The sequence below is a fragment of the Sinocyclocheilus rhinocerous genome, unplaced genomic scaffold (assembly GCF_001515625.1).
Source record: "Sinocyclocheilus rhinocerous isolate Xijiao unplaced genomic scaffold, SAMN03320098_v1.1 scaffold1045, whole genome shotgun sequence".
Classification (NCBI taxonomy): Eukaryota; Metazoa; Chordata; class Actinopteri; order Cypriniformes; family Cyprinidae; genus Sinocyclocheilus; species Sinocyclocheilus rhinocerous.
Genome location: NW_015645361.1, coordinates 992,262 through 1,019,713, shown reverse-complemented (window position 1 = coordinate 1,019,713; position 27,452 = coordinate 992,262). Strand labels below are relative to the sequence as shown.

At 33.7% G+C, this 27,452-nt stretch overlaps 1 protein-coding gene across 2 annotated transcripts in view; it reads right to left on the bottom strand.

Annotated features, from left to right (window-relative positions):
• Positions 1 to 27,452, bottom strand: part of LOC107705996 (dymeclin-like) — an 82,235-nt gene that overhangs the window by 12,646 nt on the left and 42,137 nt on the right. For both annotated transcript variants that reach the window (XM_016509557.1, XM_016509556.1), the window contains 2 exons: positions 13,584 to 13,689; positions 340 to 522 (listed from right to left, as the gene is read on the bottom strand). In XM_016509557.1, coding sequence (XP_016365043.1) covers positions 340 to 522; positions 13,584 to 13,689 — 289 coding nt within the window. The remainder of the gene's footprint in view (positions 1 to 339; positions 523 to 13,583; positions 13,690 to 27,452) is intronic.

Here is a 27,452-nt window from a genome sequence, read left to right as displayed (position 1 = left end):
ATTTATATAAGAATTATTTCAATAGTTTTTCTCTAAAAATATTCCTTCTCTAAAAAATATATAAATATATAAAATAATATATATAATATTTTTTTAAATGCCTTAGCAACACGTCAATGTCAAACTCGTATGCTTTGCATATGTTTTCTTCATTATATTTGTGGCACATGTGAATAATAATAAGCAATTCAGTTGCTGCCCATGAAACATGTTTCAAATAAGTCACTTAAGAGGTTCAGTTTCATTTAGGATGCAGCCTTAGAAGGCAGCTGTCTCTGTGGACACTAGAGAGCTCACTAAGGTTTGGAACAGAGCTGGAACACACAGTCGGCGTCTCACCGTGTCGAGGTTCTGCATGATATCCTGGAAGGACGGATGCGATCTGAACTGCTCGAAGAGTTCCCGCTTGTAGAGCAGTGCGTACAGCAGGTTTGGGTTGTGATGGAGCGAGGTACTCAAACAGGAGTTTATAATCTCCAGCATCATTCTGATCACCTCCTCGATGACGTTCAGATCCTGAGCCTGAGGGAAAAGACAGAAATGCAGTAAGTAAAGATGACACAAAAATACACCAAAACCAACTTAGCCAGTATTTTCTTGGGCATCACAGGTACGTTCATACTGTAAATGCACTAAATCTCGGTGACCATATCATGAGTTTGATTAGGCTGGTTTTGGAAGCAGATAATATCATTTATCATCATAATCCTTTTTTCCTATTCATTATGCCTGATTTCAAAAGTACTAAATTGACCTATCGGTAAGCTCCTCCCCTCGAACGCAGATGAGCCTGTATGGTTTGTTAACAATATTTGGCTGAGATACAACTATTTGAAAATCTGGAATCTGAGGGTGCAAAAAAATCTAAATATTGAGAAAATCGCCTTTAAAGTTGTCCAAATGAAGTTCTTGGCAATGCATATTACTAATCAAAAATTAAGTTTTGATATATATTTATGGTAGGAAATTTATAAAATATCTTCATGGAACATGATCTTTACTTAATATCCTAACGATTTTTGGCATAAAAGAAAAATCGATCATTTTGACTTAAACAATGTATTGTTGGCTATTGCTACAAATATACCCCAGCGACTTAAGACAGCTTTTGTGGTCCAGGGTCACAATTGTAATCAGTCTTTTCTACTGTTCATTGACGTTTTTTCGGGACAAGCTGCAATATTTGTTCAAATCACCACCATTCAAAGGTTTGGGGTCAGTAAGATTTTTGATAGAAATAAACACTTTTATTCAGCAAGGATGCGTTAAACTGATCAAAGGTGTCAGTGAAGACATTTATAATGTTAAAAGATTTCTATTTTTCCTAAATGCTGTACATTTAAACTATCCTGAAAAACAGTATAACAGTTTCCACAAAAATATTCGGCAGCACAACTGTTCTCCCCTACTTATACTCCAGACCGTGGCCCTACTCCAGTTCTCCCTACTCTCGTTGTCCTTGGATTCTCCGCACAATCCAACTCGGCTACATGTTTCAGTTTTGTCTCAATCCCCCTGTTTCGATCTTACTGCGGTAAACAGCGCCTTAGAGGCTTCTGTTCTGCAGCAGGAGGTCTCCTCACTCCTACTCTGGGTGCGACAGAGGAGGTCCCTCCTTCGGATTTGAATCGCGGCTTCTTCAGTCGCTATTTCCTCATTCCGAAAAAAGACAGAGGTCTGCGACCAATTCTAGATCTGAGCCAGCTGAATTTCTCTCTTTACAAAGGGAAATTCAAAATGCTAACGCTGAAGGCTATTCTGGCTCAGGTTCGTGCTTCATATATTCAGGTTGTTCAGCGGCACAGGAAGTTCCTCAGGTTTGCCTGAGGTTTGGAGGAAAGGCGTACCAGTACAGGGTTCTTCCCTTCGGTCTGGCTTTGGCTCCATGGACGTTCACGAAGTGCATGGATGCTGCTCTGGCCCTGTTGAGGCTCCAGGGCATCCGTGTGCTCAACTACCTAAGAGACGCTCTCTCGCTTGCGTATGAGGTGCGAGGTCTCTCTTCACTGCTAGGTATTCGAGCTCATTCTACCAGGAGTGTTGCTTCCTCTCAAGCTCTTTTCAGAGGAGTTCCCCTGGAGGATATCTGTGTGGCGGCAGGATGGTCCTCTCCTCACACCTTAATCAGGTTTTATAGCTTGGATTTAGATACGGCTCCTGGTTCCCAGATTCTTTCTGCTTGAACCAAGCCGAAAGCTTGAGGTTAGCTTGGTCTAGCTTGGCGGGTGTGGTTTATCGTTCCCATTGCGTCATAGGTACGTAGCGTTGAGCGAAACTATGAAAGGGAACGTCTTGGGTTACTCGCGTAACCCATAACCAACACGGATTACGCAAGTAACCCAAGACGTTTTCAACACTGATAATAATCAGAAATGTTTCTTGAGCAGCAAATCAGCATATTAGAATGATTTCTGAAGGATCATGTGACACTGAAGACCGGAGTAATGATGCTGAAAATTCAGCTTTGATCACAGAAATAAATTACATTTTACAATATAAAACGGTTATTTTAAAATGGTAAAAATATTTCACAATATATCTGTTTTTACTGTATTTTTAATAAATGCAGCCTTGGTGAGCTTAAAAGATTTTGTTCAAAAACATTAATAAATGTTGCCGAGCATAAACCACAAATACACCTTTGATGGCCAAATATGCTGTCTAGGAAGTGCCAATAGTGTAGAGTACAGCACACTGTGTGTGTGGGTTAAATGGGTTATTGTTTTCCTGTGCTCTGCTGCAGTCTGGACCGTAACACTTTTTCTGGGTCACACACACACACACATACATAAAACAGAGGCAACACAACTGCATCATCTCTGTCTTTATGCCTATTCATCTCTCTGTAGTTACATCATATACATTTCAAGCACCATATTTAAGCATGATTGATGCCAGAGCTGTATGGATGTATCGTGTGTGTGTGTGTGTGTGTGTGTGTGTGTGTGTGTGTGTGTGAGAGAGAGTGATGTTATCAGCCTTTACTGACAGTCTGGTGTCGTTGTAAAACCACCAGCCTTTACATCAGCAGTTTGTTCAATACAAACCAGAAAATCACACAGACACACAAATACTGGCTTTAACCTGGGGTTAACACAGGGCAAATTGTGATTCTAAAGCATTATATCTTATAAAAAATAAAGATATATTATATGTTATAAAAGAGAACAAGAACAAGAGAAAGAAAACAAAAAAAACAAAAAGAAAACAAAAAGAAAAAGAAAATAGGATAAAATAGATATAATACTAAGCAATTCATAGTCCCTGCTTCAAACAGTGTAATTCATTCTACATGAACCGGTATTATGTATTATAACTCTGGCAGCTGTTATTTATAAGAAGAGAATATCTTTACAACTTATTTTATATGCATAAAGTGCTACTAAAAGATTCTACTCTTCAGTGACGCAATGCATTTGACATCTAAATGATTCAAAAGCACATTTTTCATTAAAAAAAGAGCATTGATTCAGTCGAGAAAGAAAGACTTCCATGTATTGCAGCATGTCACGTCTCTAAAGAGCCTTCAGCCTCTGACCTTTGACCTTCTCATTTCCTTTTCTCCCACTGTCCTTCTCTATAGAGTCTCTGCCTGCAGCCATCGGCCTGCTCTTCATGTTATTCATCTGTTCCTTATTCTCAACACTGATGTCAGTTTCTGAGCCACAAATCTCTCTGGACAAAAGCAAGTCAATGGAACAGAATGTGCAATCCGGTTTCCATAGGAACACACACACACACACACACACACATGCACGCACACGCACACACACGCACGCACACGCACGCACTTTGTGTTGAAGCTAACTGAAGTGATTTTAGGAGATGACAGATCAGGAAAGCTCGAAAAAGAGCCCGGAAATGTACAAAAACACTGAACTGTAGGGATTTAGCTTCAATGACTGAACACTGCAAAGGCAATTCAACTGAAAATGAAACAAAGATAAAATGATATAGAATAAATAGAAAAATAAAAAGAACAAGAAATGAAGAAAAGAAAGAAAAGAAAAAAGAAAAAGAAAAGAATAAAAAGTATAAAAGAAAAACAAAAGAAACAAAAAAGAAAAGAAATTAAATGAGAAAAATTCAAAATAAATCAAATGAAAATAAAACAAAAATAAGTAGAAAATAAAAAAAACAGAAGAAATGAAGAAAAGAAAAAATGGAAAAATAAAACAAGAGAAAAAAATGAAAAAGAACAATATAAGAAAGTAGAAAATGAATAAGAAACAAAATACATAAAACTAAAATAAATTTAATTAAAAAATACAAGAAAAAAGAAAAGTAAATGGGTAAATAGAAAAGAATAAGAACAGAAAAAGGAAAAAGAAAAAGAGAGAAAGAAAAGAAAAGAAAAGAAAAGAAAAAGGAAAAAGAAACTCATCTTGCAGCATTTGTGCCCCAGATAAGAATGATTCTTCAAATCATGCGTCTTGTTGAGGAGAGTGACTGAACTAAGTGATCAGACGGACTCATTCTGCATTAATCAAGTCAGTTTCCCTCAGCAAACACTGAGATCTGAGAAATATCCACCAGTCAGATTTACATTGACAAAGACGCCACAAGTTAAAGACTAACACGCCAGAGTCAGAGACATACAGTACATGTGTAAAACACCACAGACTGAATCAGTCTCACAGCGGCACCAGGGACGGAACGAGGCCTTTACTGGAAAGACAACGGGTTTTGGCAAAACGGTGGCCTTGTAAAAACCTGCTCCATGATTTCTGCGGTTTGTGCTCTGTCTGAGACTCACGCAGATGAATTCCTCTGGAAACACACACACACACAAACACACACACACCAGAAAACCAACTTCAGTGTCCCTATACACTCTAAAAAATAATTCAGTGGATCTGTTGCCACTACTTAATTTAATGCATTAGTGCAAGTTAAAAATTCCAATTTATTGATTTAATTAAACATTTTAAGTTTTAAACATTTTTTAATGAGTTGTCCTGATATCTTAATGTTGATAATTACATCAACGTAATACTGTGTGTAACTTCAACTTAAATATCTGTGTTAGTTTGTTTAAAACATTAAGTTGTACTAACTCCATGTAATTAGCTCCATAACTTCATTTTTTCAAGTTCACGTTTCAGGTTCCCAGCATGCTTTGCATGTGACTGAATAATGAGCGGTAATGTAGAAATAAACTCATATTTTATGCATTTCTATTCAAGATCAGAACAGGAGAAGATTTATTAATGTTCAGTGTTCAGTTATATTAGTATTTAAAAGTGTTTCTGTTATGTTGGTGGTTTTTATGAGATTACCATTGTGCTGAAGAGTAGAGCTGGACAATGCCCAGTGAGTCTGAGAAACAATAATGCACATTATGTGGAAAATAATGTGTTTTTTTTTACCTTAAAAAACTTGCATTACACCAAATACACAACATAATGTTCTTTTTAGCAACGTCATATGACCCCTTTAAAGGCAAAATCTGACCCCAGCGCATGATGCAAGAACCTGAAAACATATTCTTAGACCAGCTCTTCATGCAAACCCTGACCCCAGGGTTGTTGCATTAAAGCTGAAGGGTGTTATTTTGGTGCCTCTAGTGGCATTAAACAGAACTGCAAAAATGATAACTGATTTCAAACAGGTTTCCTGAAAAACCTGCATTAAGTACTGAACGCTTGCAATACTTTTGGCCTTAAAATTAGGGGTGTATTGAGGTTAACCAAACAAAATACATTAATTAAAGATCATGTGACACTGAAGACTGGAGTAATGATGCTGAAAATTTACCTATGTATGATCACAGGAATAAATTACATTTTAAAATCTATTCAAATAGAAAGCAATTTTAAATAGTAAAAATATTTCAACATTTTACTGTTTTTGCTGTACTTTGGATCAAATAAATGCAGCGTTGGTGAGCAGAAGAGAATTCTTAACAAAAAAAAAAAAATACATTAAAAATCTTACTGTTCAAAAACTTTTGACTGGTAGTGTAGGCTGATTATTCTTATAGATTGAAACAAATGTGCTTCAGCCAGAAAAAAGGGTATGAAAAGTGCTCCGAGTCGCTGCAGAAAACAAAAAAATTGAACAACAACAAAAACTGGAAATGTTGCTGGAGACGGGCTTATTTAAAATGAAAACTCATTCTCTGCCAGCAGGAGGCGCTTTTAGAGTGATAAAACTAGCGGTTTCTCCAGTAATGGCTGTAATCAAAGCAGCTCCGCTCATGAACGCTACTTTATCAGATCAAATGAAAATGCCATCGAAACTTTTCTGAAGACAGTCGGTTTCCTTCAGAGATACATTCATATAAAACACCCGCGCCGTGTTATGATTTTGAAACGTGCAGTGCTCATGTTTATTCAACGAAGTCAAACGGCACAAATAAATCAATGTATGGGAAACTGGTAATGTATATCGAAATATCGGAAATGTGTTTAAAAATCATATCACCGTTATTGAAAAAAATTATATCGCGATACATATTGATATTGAATTATTGTCCAGCCCTAATTAAAATACAAAAATGGAAAGAACGACAGACATTTCGCATTACAATCTCATTCAGGTTTATTTCGACGGTGCGGATGTTGAGTTTGCAGCGATTGCGTTGATGAAATCAGCCCAGCCGAAAGCCTCCGCTCTGGGTCGCGTTCCTCACACCTTCCCCTACCAACAGATGGAGGAAATTCCTGCCCTCGTTCTCATGACGACCCCCTACACTCCGGAAAAGATCTGCAGACGCAGCAGTCGTGAATATTAACGGGGTGGGAGGCTGTCGCCACCGTTATTAAATGAATTTAAGTGGATACAAACATGCAGGACGGGATTAGACCAGACCTGGAAATACTCGTCTAGACCAGCGGTTCGCAACAAATAGGTCGCAGGTCCGTTCAAACCAGTAAACAATGTCGGTACTTGATGTTCAGAGTAAAATGTGGGCCGTGAAGCAAAGCCAGTGGAGAAGCACTGGGAAACCAGATCAAACTACAACCTAGAAAGAAGCTGGAGGTGTCTAGACAGAAACAGGGAGTGATAATTAGACGAGAAGAACGTAGGAGTGAATTAGGGATGAGAGGATCTGCTCTACAGTACAGACTAATGAGATTACACACACACAGAGAGAGAGAGAGAGAGAGAGAGAGAGAGAGAGAGAGAGAGAGAGAGGAATTCAGGTCAGATGTTAATGTGTGAACAACCTGACTGTGTGGAATGGCAGACGGATTTTAAACAAATCCTACACATACAAACACACACACACACAAAACACATCCACACAATACATACACACACACACACACCCACATAACTAACTAAATATGTCAGGTTTCAAAAGTGTTAAGCAGTTATCCAGTTATTTCTGCTGTATAATATAATAATTTGAAGCCCGATTTCAATTGAAGCATGTATAAACAGGGACTGTTGCTTCAGTGTGAGCGTTGTGTATTTGAATCAACCCGATCAATGCAGTTGCTTGAGAAACGCAAACAGTAAAAAGCCATAAGCCAATATTAATTTGACTCACAAACCTACAGGGAGACAGAGAAACTGGGATATTATTGTTAACAAAAACCATAAAAAAAATTGTTAGTTGAAATAAAATATTATAAAATAAAATAGAATATTAAAAAACTTAAACTTATTTTATTTCCTCTAATTGCCAAGGCAACATTTCTCATTTCCATTCAGTTTAATGTACTAAAAAAACAAAAACTAAAATAAAAATGAATAAAAACTATATAGGCATATTAAAAAGAAACAAAAACCTATAAAAATGACAAAATCACACAACAAAATTACAAAAACGTTTATTTAAATCAAAATAAAAATGAAAATGGAAAACATAAAAATAAAACAATATTAAAATAAAAAATACAAATATAAAAAAAACGATCAAATATTAACAAAAACTATAATAGTTTCTCACTGGTGCTAAAATAGCACTGCAGAGAAAGATGGTTTTGAAATTGAAATCATGAGAAACAGACAGAAAGGAACAGGAAGTGCACTTGCATCCAGCTCCAGACAGTCATTAGTCATCCAGTGAGAGAGATGTCTGTGTGCATACGTGCATGAGCGCGCGCGTGTGTGTGTGTGGTCTAATGAGCAGCTAATGACTGTGATGTCAATACCATCTAAGCCAGAAAGAGGCAAACTCGGGTCTCCATGGTTACAAGCCCTTACACTCTCAAGCAGAGGTCAGGGGTCAAAGGTCAGGGCGAGAGGGAGCAGCTTACAGTGATGCCGAGAGAAACATGAACGGTTGGCATGGCAACAGTCAGGTAAGTCACAGAACAAATGGAGATTCATCTTCAAGGTGAGTCAGATGCTCTGCAGAAACAAACAGTGCTTCGATGAGATTTGAACACGGCTCATCTGATTTCAACTACCCGGTTTGACATATTACGATCAGCTGGATTACATATTGGCTTTGGGAGGACGAGAACCGATCTGCGTTCTTGAAAACGGCCTCAGCGCTGCCCGTCTGTAAACACTCCAGCTGCTGCGACCATCAAAAGAGCCTTTAAACGGCAGAGATGAGACGAGCATCACACAATCGTGAGGGGACAGATGGAGAATAAAACCAGAGAGGAAGAGAAGAGCAGAAAGTCTGTGTCTTTAGGGAGATGGTAAATGGGTCGTTTTCTGACCTGTATTAAGACACTGAGACATCCCATAATCACGGCACTGAGAGCAGCACCAGCAGTCTTACTCTCTCTCTTTCTTTGTACAGATCAGTTAAAAGCAATCATTAAAAACATCATTAAAACAACTTTTTGTTCCTTGAAATAAAATAAACATTAACTGAAAATAAGATTGTCTTTATTATTTTTTAATATATATTTCAGTTAATTGCCAGGGCAATGTTTCACATTTTCATTTAGTTTAACTTGAAAATAAAAATAAAATAAAAAACTTTTTTTCAGCTAGCTGCCATGGCAGCATTTCTCATTTTCATTTAGTTTAACTTGATGTAGTAAAATAACTAAAACTGAAATAAAAATGATTAAAAACTATTTAGACATATAAAAAAAAAAAAGACAAAAACAACAAAATTACTAAAACTTTAAATTTTAAACAGAAAATATAAAAATAAAAACTAATTCAAAATATTAATAAAAACTATAATAGTATCTTAATGATACTGAAATGGAAACCGCAGGGCATCTATGAGACCCAAAGGAACGTGATGAGACGCCACATATGTGCTGCAATTCTAATTAACACTGAGACTCATTAAACACACACACACTTACACATTTATGTGCAAACACATCTAACACACATCATTAAATATGTGGTGCACAGAAATGATGTCGCTTGGGTTTATGTGTGCGCGGAAATCTCTCTTCATTACAATCACAGCTTATAACTTATATTCATTTATATTTTCCACAACTCCAGGTGAGAAGATTTCTCCACATGCGGCAATTACTGAATCACTCAGATATAAATAAATATCTGAACATATGTTTAATATCCAGTGAATATGGCCCAGAAGTCTCAACAAATTTCTCAAGCCTATAGAAGATTTCAGGAATTTATTATTATTATTATAATTTTTTACATTTATTTATTTATTTATTATTTGTTTGATTGTCAAGTCAAAAACACTAAAAATAATTACATTTTTCATTATTTTCTACCCAATTAAACAGACTTTTTGCTACTTAAATTTTAGGAAAATATGTAAATGCACTCTGTTATGATCGGTTGGGCTTTTCAAACATTAAACAAGCAGAAATGACTTCAAGTTACTAATACTGAATTAATCTAGAGATGATGTGTGGTCAAAGATGTGTGCATTTCGGCTGCTTTACGCTTTCGAGAGCAGCTCATCCAGAGCTGGCGATATCCATTTCATAGGATGTTATAAAAGCTCTGTATGTACAGACACACATCAGCGTCTGTTCCCATAGAATGAAGGAAATCCCATGGAGATAACAGTGACGGCAGACAAAAACAGTGTGTGCGCCAATGTTGTTTGTCTTATGAGATATGACAAAGGAAAGGACTGCAAAATCAAATGTAGTCTAAACTGGTGCTTGATAACTGCAGTTTAGGACATTCTTCCCATAAAACTCTGAGAAACAGACAGAAAAACACAGAGCCGGAGCCCAATCATGCCCTTCTACTGAGGAAAAGGCGGTTCTGGGAACATTGGCTCTGCACAGGCTTCTTAAAGCTGCTGCTGGGATAATGTCCTCCTCACAAAGTCTGCTTTCACAACAACAACTCAAAAGACAAAAAATAAAAAAAAAACAGCACAAAACAAATTCACTTCCATAAGTGCAGTAATGACACTTGAAGTCACCCATAATGCCATGTGCATTTAATGGACCAATACTCTAATTGTCTAATTCTAATTCTCACGCTGCACAGCTATTTAATCACTTTATTTTCTCTGTCCATCTAAAACAAAATAATCAATCAATAAATAAATAAATAAATGCTTACTAATCATTTAAATAATTACTACTCTCACTCAAATAACTTATGAAAGCTTCATCAGAGCTGATTGGATATTAACAATAAATGAATTGCAATAATAACAACAACAATAATATATATATATATATATATATAAGAATTGCAATAATAACAACAACAATAATATATATATATATATATAAGTTTTAAATAAATTATATATTGCTATATTTTTAAAATATAAAAAGTAATTGATTAGTATGAATGTTATTTGTTTAAATAACTTCTAAAACTTCATTAGAGGTCTTGATGGCCTTATTGTTGTTGCTGTTATTATTATTATTATTTATCATTATTATAATTTAGCATGATTACTATTTATTTATCATTATTTATCATTTAAATAACTATTAATTTTACTCAAATAACTTATGAACGATTCAGAGCTTGTGATGCCATATTAACAATACGCAAATTAATAGTTTACTTGATTAGTATGAATTTTACTCATTTAAATAACTTCTAAAGAGGTCTTGATGACATTATCATTATTATTATATTAATAAAAAGCAAGAAAATATATTATTAATATATTAATAATAATAACAATAATCAGAAAAAGAAGCAGATTGATTGCTTTTTTAAAACATATTTTTCATATTTTTTAATTATTAAAATTAATAATATTTGATTACTATGAATTTTATTTGATAAACATTTTAAGAACACAAAGATGCTAATTCAAATGACTCTGGGTGTTATAAATATGTGACCCTGGATCACAAAACCAGTCATAAGGGTACATTTTTCGAAATTGAGATATATACATCATCTGAAAGCTGAATAAATAATCTTTCCATTGATGTATGTTTTATTAGGATCGGACAATATTTGGCCAAGATACAACTATTTGAAAATCTGGAATCTGAGGGTGCAAAAAACGCACACACACACACACACACACACACAGAAGGCTCCCCATCATCTCACACACACGTCATTTACATCCCTATTGTCCCAGACACCCCACCCCTCTCTAGAAGGCATCAGAGCAGGTTGGCTGTTGCCCTCTAGGGTCAAACCTACAGACCTAAATGACCTCCAGAAACAGCCCCTCCCCCCTTCCTCCAAGCCCCGCCCTCCCTTTATGTCTACTTTGTGTCTTTATGTCTAGCCAGAAGGACTGTCTGCTGTCTGGAGGCACACACACACATTTAGCCATGTCTTTATGGAGATGGAGCACTAAACAAATCTCTAAGATCATGTCAGGTTTGCGGTTTACACCTGGTATTAACATCTGAAGATCCGATCACAAGCCGAGGCCAAAGCAAGCATGTATCGGCAAGTAGGGGTGCAACGGATCGTAGATGATCCGTGATCCGTAAGGACCAGGCCCCACAGTTCGGCACGTATGTGATTCGCGAATTAACTGTTAAGTTTAACCATCAATAGAGTGAAAGTTAATCCAATTTACACATTCAAGCAATTTTAACTCGCGTGCTGTTTTCTGTGTGCTCAGCCGCTGCCGCGCACACCCAAAGCGCGCACACGCAGAGAGAGAGACACCACGTGAACACCGAATTGATTCCTCTTTCACATACACACAAAGTTATGTTAAAATACCCGTTTCGGCAAGTATTCTAAACACAGTTAAACATCAGTTATGTCTTAAGTGAAAGTAAACAGCTGAGAAAGAAACCGGATGCGTGTCAGTATTAGGTCCGTGCATTTGGTCTTAAAAGGACAGCAGCCACTATTGTGTTATTTTACACTTAATTATTATATTTCTGCACCCGAATACTGTTACTGACTTGTTCTTGTTTTATTACTAACTTTATTAGATAAGCTAGTAGTTTTTGCTGTAGTATAGAAGTTCAGTAAATTGTATTATTATTTTTTTTTTTTGAGTTTTGTGATCCGTTGCACCACTAATCGGCAGGGCTTGACACTTACCTGTCTCTGAAGGAGCCTATGTGCTCCTAATTTGAAACATTTAATAAAGGAATATATACAAATATTTACATTTTCATATATCTTTTTAAAATGAATCATACTTAACACAACTAATTTAAATACTATAATTCTACTCATTTAAATAACTACTTTTACTCAGATAACTTCTAAATGCTTATGGTGGCACAATTATTATTATTATTATTATTATATAATTATTATTATTTTAAACCCCTGATTTGATTGTAAAGTGCTTTAGGTGTACAGTAGTACATAGTAAAGCATTATATAAATGCTTAATTTATTAATTAATTCATTGAAAATTAATAGCAATAATTGAATTACTTTCATTACTCATTACTAAAATTATTTAAAATATATATATATATAAAATCATATTTTACATTTATGCATTTTAACATTTACAAGCAAATGCATTTTTTTCATTTGGATACAAATAAAAAGTACGCTAGGTTTTTAAATACTTCTGCTTCAAAAAAAAATGTAATATGACATGATATGGTAACATGACACTTGACACCGCCCACTAAGGGGGAGGAGACTGCTAAAAGATTTTAAAGTACCATTTCCATGGTAACGCAATGTCCGATTTCAAAATGGTTTTCACAAGATGAATTTTGAGTTTTTAAGCTTTCAAATGTAAATTTTCAAATCTAATTTATGATGATTACTAAAAGATGTGATGGGGATAAAAGACAACGAAAACAGCGGGAAAGCGACAGTTAAGGGGTTACTGAATAAAATACAAAATAGAGTTTATTGTGTAACCGAAATACCAATAATAACCAGAAAATAATATGTTCTGCATAATGCAAATGCAAAACTAGGCAAAATGTATCTGGACTTTTAATTTTGAAATGTCTTTACTACTTGTAGCTGCTTATACAAACAGATGGAGGTAAAATATATGTCCTCTTAAAACCATCTAAAATATATTAGAAATTAAACACTATAAAGCAAACATTATCATAATTCATCAACAGTAAATTCTAAGTAATCTTTTGGCATAAATGCGCAGTGTTCATTGATCGTGAACTGTCATGAAACCGTGAGCACATTTTGACTTTGAAACGTGCAGCAATCATATTTATTTTATTAAATCACAGACGTTCGAAAACAACCCGAATGTAAGACTTATGAATCAGTGTGAATCAGTGAATTGACTCACATTGACTCACAGTGAATTGATTCAAGGATTGACTCACATAGTCGGGCAGAACGGTCCTGTCGTCTGCTCCCAGAGGCCCATGCAAGGACTGGGTCGCCTGCTCCAGAACTTTATTGTGCTTCTTTGACAGCAGAGCAAACAAACTGAGAGAGAGAGAGAGAGAGAGAAACAGCATGTCACGATGATAAACGACGCTGTTGCAGCACTGCTGCGTTTGTTTTGCCCAGCAGATTTTCAGACGTATAAGATCATAATCTGCACATCTGGATACAAGACCAAGAGTCAGAGCGGAGAAACTGCATTCAAAGGCATCCTAGGCGACACTGCCCATGCTAAGACTGTTCATAAATATGCTAAGATACCTCATTTTGACAAAAATTCAAAGGCAGCATCCTTCCACAATGCATTATGCTGAGCTCAGGGAAAGATGGCAGACAAAACAAGAGAAATGTATAATAAATATACTTTCATTTCATTCAATACTAAAAATTAAATACTGTTTATTAAAAAAAATTGTGTAATTAATTAAAAACTATTATTTAACTCAATACTTCTGTGCGCTATGTATTTTAATGCTAATTAGTGCTTAGCAACAATCTAACAACAAAATATTGGAACCAGATTTATTTTAGTATTATAGTATTATAGTATATATTAATCAATTTTCATTTTATTTTATTATAATGTTTTGTTATTTTTATACATTTGGGTTTTTTTTTTTTATCTTGCTATTCAGGCCTAATTTATACTTTATCTTCAGTTTTAGTTAAATTTTAGTTTTTATATATTTCCAGTTAGTAATTTTAGTGCTTCAACTTTAACTTATTTTAGTCAGTTGCCAAGGCTGCTGTTTTTAGCTTAGCAACAAGTTATTTTAGTATTGTTTATACATATATAAAATGATAGTATTATTCTTATATTTTAAATTAGCTTTTAGTTTTTATATTTTCAGTTTAATTTTAATTTTAATTTTTGTATTTTTGTGATTATTATTTATTTATTTTATATTTATATAAAATTTATATTATTTTTTTTTAAATTTTCTAAACTTTAATTAATTTTTTTTAATAGTTTTACTTTTAGCAATTTTTGTTCTTCAATTCAACTTTTTTTTTCAGATATTTGCCAAGCCAATATTTCTGATTTTCATTTAAGTTTTTAAAGTTTAGTTAAATTTTTCATCTAATATTTATTGTATTTTAGCTGATATTTATAATCTAATATCTATTTTATTTGAATTAGTAAAAATGTTTGAATAGTTTTAGTTAATGGTAATAATCCAGACAGAGACGCTGCTCGTCACTGATTAGCATGACCGCTATAACAGTCACATAGGCAGTTCACAAGCTTTTGTAACTCTGCTCTGGTTTCAGAGATCTTTTAATGAAGCTTAGGTTTGTACAGTATGTAATTTGTGTCAGAGTTTTCTCTCAGGTCTGGGCATGAGGGCTGGATCAGAAAAACCTCCAGACTCCAGCTTCTCTAAGCAGTTTTTCAAATTCAACTTGACAGAAAAATGGGTCACATTTTAGACAAAAGACTAGGAAAGCATGAATATCAGAAGCATTTCTGCCTCCGTCTGAAAGTTAAGAATAAACAACAGAAACCAGGCTAAAAGTTTCCTACAGCTTGAATTGTTTGTATGATTTCATTTAATCAAAAATCTCAGTCACAACAGAGTTGCCTAATTCCAATACAGCCAGACATTAACCAGTGTTGTTATAGTTAAAACTAAAACTACTAAAAATAATTTATTTCTAAAAATCTAAAAAAATAAATGTTTTAAATATTAGGTGAAAAACTGAACTAAATTAAAAAGCAAAAAAACAATTAAGAAATTAGAAATGTTGGCTTGGCAACTAAATGAAATAAAACAGGTTTGAGTTAAAGTACTAAACGTACTAAAACTAAACTAAACTAAAAAGAGCGTACTTCATAATAAAGGTTTCTACTTTATTAAAACCGGGACAGTCCCCATATTTTCCACTATTGAAGGAAATACAAGCACCACTTTCCTACTGAGCTTGTTGCAGTGCATTCTGGGATGTCAGATGCTGTACAGGTAGGCAGCTTTCTAGGTCTTCATGTTGTAAGTCACAAATCATACTCACATGCATACATATACCCACATTAACACCTTTCTGACCTGGTTTCCACCTAGTAAGTGTGTATGATAATAGCCAGGCCGAGACGAGCCAATCAGAGGCTTTGTATGTTAAAGGCAGAATTAAACATGAATCATGTGTAATGAGTTCCCTCACTGTGGTGACCTTCAAATCCTTCTCACCTGCCTGAGTGTGTGTGTTTGTGTGTGTGTGTAAGACAATGTGGGGTGACTGAGAGCAGCAGGCATGATGGGAAGGATTAATGTGTCTCATACTGATGACCTCATCAATCACTAAAGAACGGCACATGCTTTGAGCTCTAACCGTATGAAGCTGTCATAGAACACACTCACACTCACACACACACACACTTATTTCTCTTCAACCCACTCTCATAATCCTTGAGTACTTTTGGAATTGCATACTACTGTACTACAATTACTAGAAATGCTGTGTAAAAATTTAAATGTTCTGAAAAATGAATAAACCATAAAGTAATTCCAGACCCATTATATTATTGGACTGTTGGATATATTAAGGTATATTTTAAGGATACTACCTACTGCATACTGTAAAGTAAAGTAGCAAAAAGCAGTATGTAAAATAGTATGCAACAGTAATCACTTCAAACAGTGGAAGTTTACATTTACATTTAGTTATTTAGCAGACGCTTTTAACCAAAGCGACTTACAAATGAGGACAATAGAAGAAGTCAAAACAAAAGAGCAACAATATATGTGCAAATTACAAGTCTCGGTTAGCCTAACGCAGTACACGTAGCAAGGTATATATATATATATTATACACGCATATACACACACACACAAAGAAAAAAGTAGATAGAATAGAAAAAATAGAAAGCTAGTTTACATAACTCTGAAGTAATGAATTTAGGTAAATGGGTGCAGAGCCAGTGGTGGTTTTGTAGGCAAACATTAATGCCTTGAATTTAATGTGAGCAGCTACTGGTAGCCAGTGCAAATTGATGAACAGAGGTGTGACATGCGTTCTTTTCGGCTCATTAAAGATTAATCTTGCAGCGATTAATATATTATCTTAATTATTAATTATCTTAATATATATCTTGTTATATATATTAACAGTTGCAATGTTGTGTTTTGAGTTAGGTATTAACAGTGCTAGGAAATTATATTTGTTGATTTAGTGCTGTATAAATAAAACTGAATTGAATTAATCAAATGTAGATCTGCTTGATATTTATCTGATGTAAACTTCAAAAACAAGTTTTTATGCAGTAAGACAATTTGTGATTGTGATTATTTTTATGGATTTTATGGAAGTTCAATTTAGTAAATGTCCAGTTTAAAAAAAAATAGCATTTTTAGTCTGATGATGTGTAAAATGTATAATATAAATATATAAAATATATAACATTAATATTATATCAGAGTAAAAATACAAAATAACATTTCATTTATATATATATACATAATTTTACATATTTTTTCAAAAATTAAGGTGTGTGTGTATATGTATGTATATATATGTATGTCATGGCAGTCATGGATTATCATTCTGAATGCTAAAACATTTTGCGTCATGGAGAAAAAAAAACGTCATTATAGTTTGTCTCAAATTAGAGTGGGATCAACTCACCTGCCACCTTCTGCTGTGAAACCTTATCCTCCAAAATACAGCGCCACTTTTCCACAAGAAAATCTGAGTACTTATTGCAGCATCATTGATATACTACTATTAATATTTTACATTAGATTTTATTTCTAAATTTTGTTTTCATTTTAAATTTAAAGTTTTAGTCTGTTAGCCTGATGCAACCCAGCTTTGTTATTGTTAATTAAAACTAAAACTATTAAAAACATTTTCATTAACTGAAATAAAGCTTAAATTAAATAAAACCTAAATATTAGACACAAACTTAAACAACTTGAACACAAATTAGAAATGTTGGATTGGCAACAATAAGTTAAAATCCTAAAATTACTAAAGCTAAATAAAAATACAAAAAAAAAATAAAAAATGACAAAAAGTGAAAATAAATGAAAACTGAAAATATAAAAATTAAAGGTAATTAAAAATATTAATAAATACCACAGTATAGAAACAATCAGATTTTAGTCAACTTTAATTTAGAAGTTTAGTCAATTGTTAGTCATTTTAATAATTGTGTTTTTGTCATTTAAATTTTTTTAAATGACAATATACTTTTATACTAGTATAATATGCTAGTTTTTAGTTTTTTTAGTACTTCAACAAACTAAACAAATGAAAAATGCCGAATTAAAGTTATTTATATAATTATTTTAAAAAGTAAATTTTATCCATACATACACACACACACACACACACACACACACACTTAATGGTTTTAGTTTTAGTTCATGACAATAACCCTTGTACATAAATCACCTCCATGACGCTAGGTTGTTGCCAGTGTTTCTTTAAGCACAACAACACACACCCTCAAAAACACAGGATTTGAGGAATCATTAATGCGCAAACACTGAAGTTTAAAGTATATGAAACGGTAATAGCGCTGCTTGACTTAGCAAACACCACGCAAACAGGAAAACAAATCAGAACATAAATATTATGATCCCGCTCTGGTCTTATTATCAACCATTTCCTCTAAAGCAAACAAGCAGCCCACAAGCACAAACCAGAGAGCCCACGTCGACCAGAACGTCAAACATCGCACGATGATTATTTTGTAATGTTGCTCAGGACTCGTTGGGTCTGAGATTCTAGATTGATCTGTATTTATTTTGGGGTTCAGAGCCGTGCTGCGGCAGCAGGAAGAGCAGACAGCGGCGCTCAGAGTGTGTTTATATGAAATGCCATGTCACTGTGACCTACTGAGAGAGTCAGAGCACATTAAATGCCTGCTGGCACACACACAGAACTATCTGTCCGTCTGGTCTGGGTTTTGATCTGTCTGATAGACACACACAGTCTGGTACTTCTGTCTGTTCACGGCCAACTGAAGTGCTTCATTTGGTGTCTGTCGATTTTCCCGTCTCTTTTCTGTCTGTCTGTCTAGAGCAGGTGGCGTTCTCACTGTGCTAATGGGACACGGCTGCACTTTGTCGACACTTAAAGCCACTCAGAGCTAAAAATAGCCTGTCTGTCTCTTCCAACGGGGTCCTTCAGTGCACCTGGGCTTTTAACACACACACACACACACACACACTGCTGCTGCTAATATATGCAAGCGCATGTCTCTCCGAGTGTGGTTAGGCATTATCATGCCGTTGACAGATTAGCAGTTCTATCAGATCAGGTGTGTGTGACTGACGGTGTTTTGGGCAGAACTCGTGTGGTTCTGTTGTTTTGCACACAGAACACCTGTGGAAAACAGCCAAAGACACACAGACTGAACAGACTTTAGGTTCACTACTCAGCATGGCACAATAATCTCATGAAACCCGTCAGGGGCCGTATTATACCCCAAAATAAAAGGGAAAAAAAGAGAGAAATTATATATTTTGCATTAATTATATGGCAAATGTAATGTAATGGCAAAAAAAAAAAATGTCCAAAAACAGCTTAATGTAAAAGAAAACAAATAAATAATAATATAAAATAAATAAAATAATAAAATATAAAATAAAACAAAACAATAAATAAAACTACATTTTTGTCAGATTTCCATTAATACAGTATTTGTATTATACTGCAATATAATATTTTAATATATATCATACTTTTAATATTACATTATTATTAACAATTAAATAATAATTAATATTATCAATAATATTATATAAAATATAAAATTATATAATGTGTATATAAAACATCTGGACAAACAACAATGAGAATTGTCATTAAATTGTAAAATATATATTAATTAATGCTGCTTTAAAATAATAATTGTATATTTAAATTAATTATATTACTGTAATATATGAAAACTGCTGTATTAATGCAAATCTAAAAAGAAGAAAAAAATCTGAAGTAAAATACCTGGACAACTACAGTAATGGGAATTCGGGGGAAACTGTGTTTAATTGTCATAAATATTATACAAAACTAAAATTAATATTTTGATTTTAAGGTGAAACATGACCTTGACATGTTTTTTTTTTTTTAAAGATAACTCTATTCATACTTTCTTTGGGTGAACTACTACTTTAAAAGAAAAGCTTTATTTTGATCTTTAATGATGATAAAATGAGAATGTGAAAGAGCAGAATGAAAACCGAAGAAAAGTCAGGGAAAACACTCCGCTGAGGGTTCTCGTTAAAGTAACAGACCCATCAAACACGTTTAAAGTGCTTCATCTGACAGCTTTAAGATCAAAACAATCAATGTTTTCATTCTTCAAAACAACAGAATATACTGTATATAATATCAGAATCCATCTTCATTCCAATTAACACCACTGATCTCAACCGCTCCACTGAGATCCACTCAAACGTCACATCATAAATGAGAAGAAGATCTCATAAAAGATCTCCTGGCTTTCCTGAACATGCCAACAGGACTCATTCAGTATCGGATAACACTTCCTCAAACATGAGGTTACTGGCTGTTCAGACTCAAGGACCAAATTACAGTGGACCTCTACACAAAAAATACCAATTACATACAATTTATTTACAGTTCCTGAATATTTATTATGTGCATATTTAAATAGTCTATGCATTATGTATTTAATAATTATGCAATACATTTACATTCTACATTCTACTCTTGTATATACACGGAATTGAAAATCAAATGTATTAATATTTTATCAGTGCAAGGAAATAAATAAATTAAAAAACAAGTTAAAATCAAAACGAATAGCTTTTCAGCACTACTTTCTGTTTAAAAATGTAAGCACTGCTTATTGAAACAATTAAGCGAGACATCACACTCATTACTTCACAGAGAGATTACAACTACTGAAGTCTGTGTACCGGTTAGAACAAATAGTGCTAACAAAATAATAACAGAGTTATAAATTAACTAGTAGTTAACTAGTAGTTAAGTCTTCACACGAAGTCCACATTAAATTTCTACACAGAAAAAAAAACTCCAAAAAATATTCAAATTAAATGGATTCTATAAAGCAAAAGTATCAATAAAGTTTAAAAATATTGTGTATTTAAAATATAATGAATATAATTAAAATGTAATTAACAGGTTTAACTAAAACCATAAAAAACATTTTCGTTACTTGAAATAACAAAAATTAACAGAAATAAAATAAAATATAAAAAACTGAAATAATAATTAAGAACTACAAACATATTAAAAATCATAATAATAATAATAATAATAAAAATGACAAACAATAAAATTACTGACATTTTAAGATTAAAATGAAAACAGAAAAATAAAAACAATTCAAAATATTGATAAAACTATAATAGAATCTCAGTGATACTAAAACAACTCTGGTAGTTAAATAATTAATATTATTAAACAATTATTTATTAATTTATATAATTATACAATTTTATATACAGTGTGTGTGTGTATATATATATATATATAATTAAAATGTATCAATTAAATATCATATAGAGTGTGTGTGTGTATATATATATATATATATATATATATATAATTAAAATGTATCAATTAAATATCATACGTATATATATATACGTGTGGGGAAGTCGTGGCCTAATGGTTGTGTGTGTTCACTGCTGTGTGTGTGCACTTTGGATGGGTAAATGCAGAGCACTAATTCCGAGTATGGGTCACCATACTTGGCCACATGTCACGTCACTTTCACTTTATATATATATATATTTTTTTTTTATTGTTGCAAAAACACTTTGGATGTTGAATAATTCCTTTAGGTATCCAAACTTATAAAGGCAGAGAATGACAACATTTTGGCATCTTAAGGAAACTCTAAAGTTTAGAGTCTGTGTGTGTTTCTCATCCTGTGGTTTTGCTCTTTTATGGGCAACGGCCATTCCAGCATCAACATCCCATGACACACAATGAACAAGAAATACAACCACACACACACACTCTCTCTATGATCTGTGTGGTCCGCGTCCAACTCATCTAATGCAGAACTGGCCTCATAACTCTAAATACTTCCTGTCCGCACAGGAAGCAGAATCCTCCAGGCAGCCTGGAACTATTAAAGTCTTTCAATACCAAACTTTCACAAACACAGAGGCTTCAAAGAGACACACAGTGTTCTTCCTCATTTCTGAAGCAGCTGTGTGCTATCGACACCCACCACAGGAAACACATAAACATTAGACGGAAAAACAATAGCCTTAAGACCGCTCTCAATGGAACGGACTGCGGTAATACCGGCAACTTGTTCGTTTTAGAACAAAACAGGCATTCATACTTTGAAAACAACCAACTTCTACAATAATACTTAATGCTGACAGGACTGGTTTAAAATAAATCATCATAAAATAACGAATATAATGAAACACAATTTGGTAACCAAGAACACCTTGAAAACAAAACAACTAATCAATATATAATAATAAACAAAAAAACAGTATTAAAAAGAAGAGACATTAAAAATAACAAATCATATTTCTTTTCTTTTTGGGCTGAATGGGTTGAACAGAATAAACTATTTAACATAATAGAAAACTTAATATATAAATGTAAAACATTTGATCTTTTCAATAATTTGTTTGCACAATTTCTTTCTGAAAAATCTCCTTTTGAAGAGCATCATGCATTATAACTGATGGCATAATACATGCAATTTGCTGTTGTTTAAAGTAGAATACATAAAATATTATATCCATTATGGATATAAGAACATAAAACAGATTACAATGTGAATTTTAATATGTTTTGTGAATCAGAGTTAATATTGTTAACCAAAACCAAAACTATTAAAAAACACTTCTGTTCTTTGAAATAAAGCTGAAATTAAATACAATCTAAATATTAACTAAATAAAAATAATACATTTAAAATACTAAAATCACTAACTGGTAAAAAATTATAACTGAACTAAAAACAACTGAAATAAAAATAAATTAAACCTGAATTGCACTAAAACAACTGAAATACAAATAAATTAAACCTAAATAGTAATATAATATAAAAAATGTAATATAAAATAAAAAAAATATTATATAAAAAAATAATAGTATAAATATAAAATATATTAAAAAAAAATGAAAATGACAAAAGCACTTAAAAAAAACCTAAAATTAAACTTAAAAAAAAAATGAAAATACAAAAGTTTTCAAAATATTAATAAAAACTATAACAGTACCAAAATACTACTAAAAACAACACTGTTTTGAATCAATTATAGTGCATTAAGGATTCCTTTATAATGCATTTCATATACAGTAAATCACTGAATGTGTTACCATATCACTAATAAAACACTGAAAGTTTTCTTTGTAATAAATTGCCTAAAGGCAGTTTTAACAACAAACCCGACCACCAAACATGGTATTTACACCATCATGAGCGTCTGGTTTGCTTTAAAAGCGTGTAAGGTCATAGGAAATAATGCCTGATGATTGACATTAGCACATGTAGCAGAACTGCAACTCCACCCGTAAATAAAATCTGAGAAAATAGCATAATTATTCAATTTAGCCACCATAAACACTGACCTTTGCTTACTTGCACATAAGCAGAAACTGTCGCTTGGCACGCACAGCCATGCAAACTTATCAGCTAACCGCTAACACCGCCGGTGCGCCACAACTCTACAAAACAGCTTTAAAAGGAAGTTCTGCGCTGCCACTGTAATGTACATCAGTGCGCCTGGCCCAGCGTTCCCCCGTCATTAGCACAGTTGCTACGGGCATTTCTGTAAACGGTATGTGTTGCTACCGCGGGTGAGCATTATCTCCAGCTGCCAGCGACGACCGCTGCCAATACCTCTGCCCTCCGCCAAGAACCGAAGGAAAGAAAACAGCACACTGAAGGAGAAGGAACAAATAAAATTAAATGCTGACACTGCCGGAGAAAATATGGCTGACATTTCAGAAGAACGTGCCATAATGCCGCTTTAGTGCTACATTTGTCTTTTGGCAGGATCGTGCGCTTCCTAATGAGGAGAAATTAAGAGAGAGAGTTTAGTGCGACTGAGAACTAGCTATTATTTAGATCCTCTATAACGTTTGATTGTGCCGCCACTGAAATGATGTTTCAGCTGAGCTGTGGGTTTGTAATGCATGCGAATTGAAAGAAAAGAACAGCAGGCATACAGCACAGCCTTAAATGATTCACAAATGACTCCTCCGAGCGGTTCTTTTTAAAAAGACTAAGACTGTTACTGGTTTGGATCTGTCTGAATTACTAAAAGAATCATTAATGGAAACATTAAGAAACCAGAATTAAAAATCACAACAAACTCAAAGAACAACCTAGTTCAATTCACAGATGACTCTTTTGAACAGGTCTTTTAATGAACTGGCCAAAAGAACCAAACCAGCCTCAATCTCACATTATCATTCTGAATCTGTTACCAAAACAATTGTTAAGTAACCAGAATCTAAATTAGAAAAAGAAACTCGCAGAACAACCTAGTTTAATTCACAAATGACTCTTTTGAGCAGTTCTTTTTAATGAATTTGTCAAAAGACTCAGAAAAGACTAAACCACTCTCGATATACCATGTGTTAAAGGTTTGAATATGTATAAAAGTTCTAAAAGAATCGTTAATGGAATCAACTGAGAAACCAGAATTGAAATCTGAACAACAAACATACAGTACTGAATATTCTGATTTAAGAAATGACTCTTTTGAGCAGTTCTTTTTAATTGAAATGTATCAATCTCAATCTCAGATGTTATCGGTTTGAATCAGTTTAAAGTATACAAGAATCATTATTGGAAATATTAAGAAAGCAGAATTGAAATCAGAACAAACTCAGTCACCGAACAACCTAGTTCAATTCATAAATGACTCATTTGAGCAGTTCTTTTAAATGAATTCGTCAAAAGATTTAGAAAAGACCAAAACTCTCTCAATACATCACGTTAACAGTTTGAATCGGTTTAAAGAACTAAAAGAATTGTTAATGGAATCAATTCGGAAACCAGTCATTCCGATTCATGAATGACTCTTTTGAGCAGTTCTTGAATTGATTCTTGAAAAGAATCAGTCTGAATTTCACATGTTATCATTCTGAATCAGTGTAAAGTACAAAAAAAAATGAATAAAATAATTAACCAGAATCTAAATCAGAACAACAATTCACAAATGACTCCTTTGAGAGGTTCTTGTTAATCAATTGGACAAAAGACTCGGAAAAGAAACAAATCAGTCTCAGCTTCACATGTCAGTGGTTTGAATCAGTCTAAATAACAAAACAAAAAAATCAATGATGGAAACATTAAGAAACCAGAATCTAAATCAGAACAACAAACTCACAGAACATCCTATTCTGATTCACAAATGACTCTTTTGAGCAGTTCTTTAAAGAACTGGTCAAAAGACTCAATCAAAATCTGTCTCATTCGCATGTTATCGATTTGAATCAGTCTGAAATACTAAAAGAATCGTTAATGTAATCATTAAGAAACCAGTATCAAAATCAGAAGAACAAATAAACAGTACTATTCTAATTCACAAATGACTCTTTTGAGTGGTTCTTTTAAATAAATTGGTAAAAGACTCAAGACTCAGTCTCACATGTTAGTGGTTTGAATTGGTCTGAATAACTTAAAAAAAAAAACATAACTGATGAAAATATTAAGAAACCGGAACCTAATTCATAACAACGCAGAACAACATACAGAACAACCTAGTCCAATTCACAAATGACTCTTTTGAGCAGTTCTTTAAAGAACTGGTCAAAAGACTCAATCAAAATCTGTCTCATTCGCATGTTATCGATTTGAATCAGTCTGAAATACTAAAAGAATCGTTAATGTAATCATTAAGAAACCAGTATCAAAATCAGAAGAACAAATAAACAGTACTATTCTAATTCACAAATGACTCTTTTGAGTGGTTCTTTTAAATAAATTGGTCAAAGACTCAAGACTCAGTCTCACATGTTAGTGGTTTGAATTGGTCTGAATAACTTTAAAAAAAAAACATAACTGATGAAAATATTAAGAAACCGGAACCTAATTCATAACAACGCAGAACAACATACAGAACAACCTAGTCCAATTCACAAATGACTCTTTTGAGCAGTTCTTTTTAATGAATTTGTCAAAAGACTCAGAAAAGAACCAACTTTAAACGTTAAGGACAACTCTGCTACTGCTTGCATGCAGCTGCGTTTTCTCAAAATCTGGGCAACAGAAACCAAAACATAAACATAGTACCATGCATTTCACAATGACAAAACAATAAAAACGGCAAAATATCAAAACACATGATTTTATTCAACTAAAGCCACTGATTCTGCCAGAGGACGTGCTTTTTTACGATGCTGTTTACAATGTGGCACTATGTTTTTATGTTATGCTATGTTAAAACAATGTGCGATATTATTCAGGAAACAAAAGCCTTTCAAATTTCCAACCAATCCGACCGTTGATTGTCAGCGGCCTTGAAAACAGCCCACGCGGCTCAGTTTCAGTGCATCTGAGGTGACCGGGGTGTTTTGCTACCAAAGTCAACAAACATTTCATTCACTTTAATTCAGTGTGTGTATCACAAACATCATGCAATGAAACGCGATCTGTTTGTGTTCACCGGTGGATAAATGGAAGTGTTAGAAAGCGCTTGTTTGTTCTCTAACAGTTGTTCACCTTCCTAATCTCAAACAAGATCCAGTTTCTGGACTGATGCAAATAAGCCCATCTGTGATGCTGGACCATTTACTCAACATGGACACAAACAGACTCACCTGATAACAGCTGTAGCATCTAACATTCACACCCACTCATAAATGACATTTACTGACAAGTTATCACATAAACGAGCAAAAATGCTTTATATGTCTTGAAATAATAATTTATAAACATTAAACATTGACTGTCAGTCTTTATTCACCTGTTTCTCAGTTTCTTGTTAAAATTAATTAAAGTAAATAGTGTAAATTACATCGCTAATGTCATAGAATAGCACATTGTAACGCAGTGTTACAACGTGCCCCATCTGCGCAACTGGAATTTAAAACTGGTTAGTGTCTTCTGCTAGTAATCAAATCATTAAAAAACTATCTGAACTGATAAATAACAAATTGGAGATTAAAATAATAGCAGATTTGTCTAATTTTAAATTAATAATAAAAACGGAGATAAAAAATTTACTTAAAGTCCCCCTGTAGTCAAATATTTTATCCCTTAAAACTTATCTTTGATCATCAAAATTACATATTTAAATGTTTTTTCTTGTGAAAATAATTTTCTCATTCCTTAAAATAGCTTGAATGCAACTCTACACCCTTGCCTCATTTACTATACGCTGATCTATGAATATGCAAATTAGTCCTGCCTCCACTCAGTCACACCAGCCAGCGCCTCCTGATCCACTGAACTGTAGTAAACGCAAAACAATGGCACACACGGATAATGACTGATAAAACTATCTTTTTACTAGCGGACAACTACAGTGAATACTGTAACATTCGTTAAAGTTACTTACTTGACTGATGTTGTGTCCTAAAATGCCTTGAAGACTTGAATACAGCCGTTTGTGATTCTTAATTTGCGCCCGCGAGCATACATACGCGTGTGAAGTGCAGACGCCAATGCGGGAGAGGTGGGTCTGACTCCGGGCTACTTTTACACTGTTGCCACGGGTTATAATGCAAGTTAGCGGTTCTAAATTCACATTAAACCACAGCTTCATGGGTTTTTTTGCTTTCATTTATTTTTGGTTTTGTGCTGGTATTGGTATATTTTGCATGCTAGTGATAGGAATCGATCCCTTGACGTGATTGGTTATTGGATTGTGACGTAGCAAACCG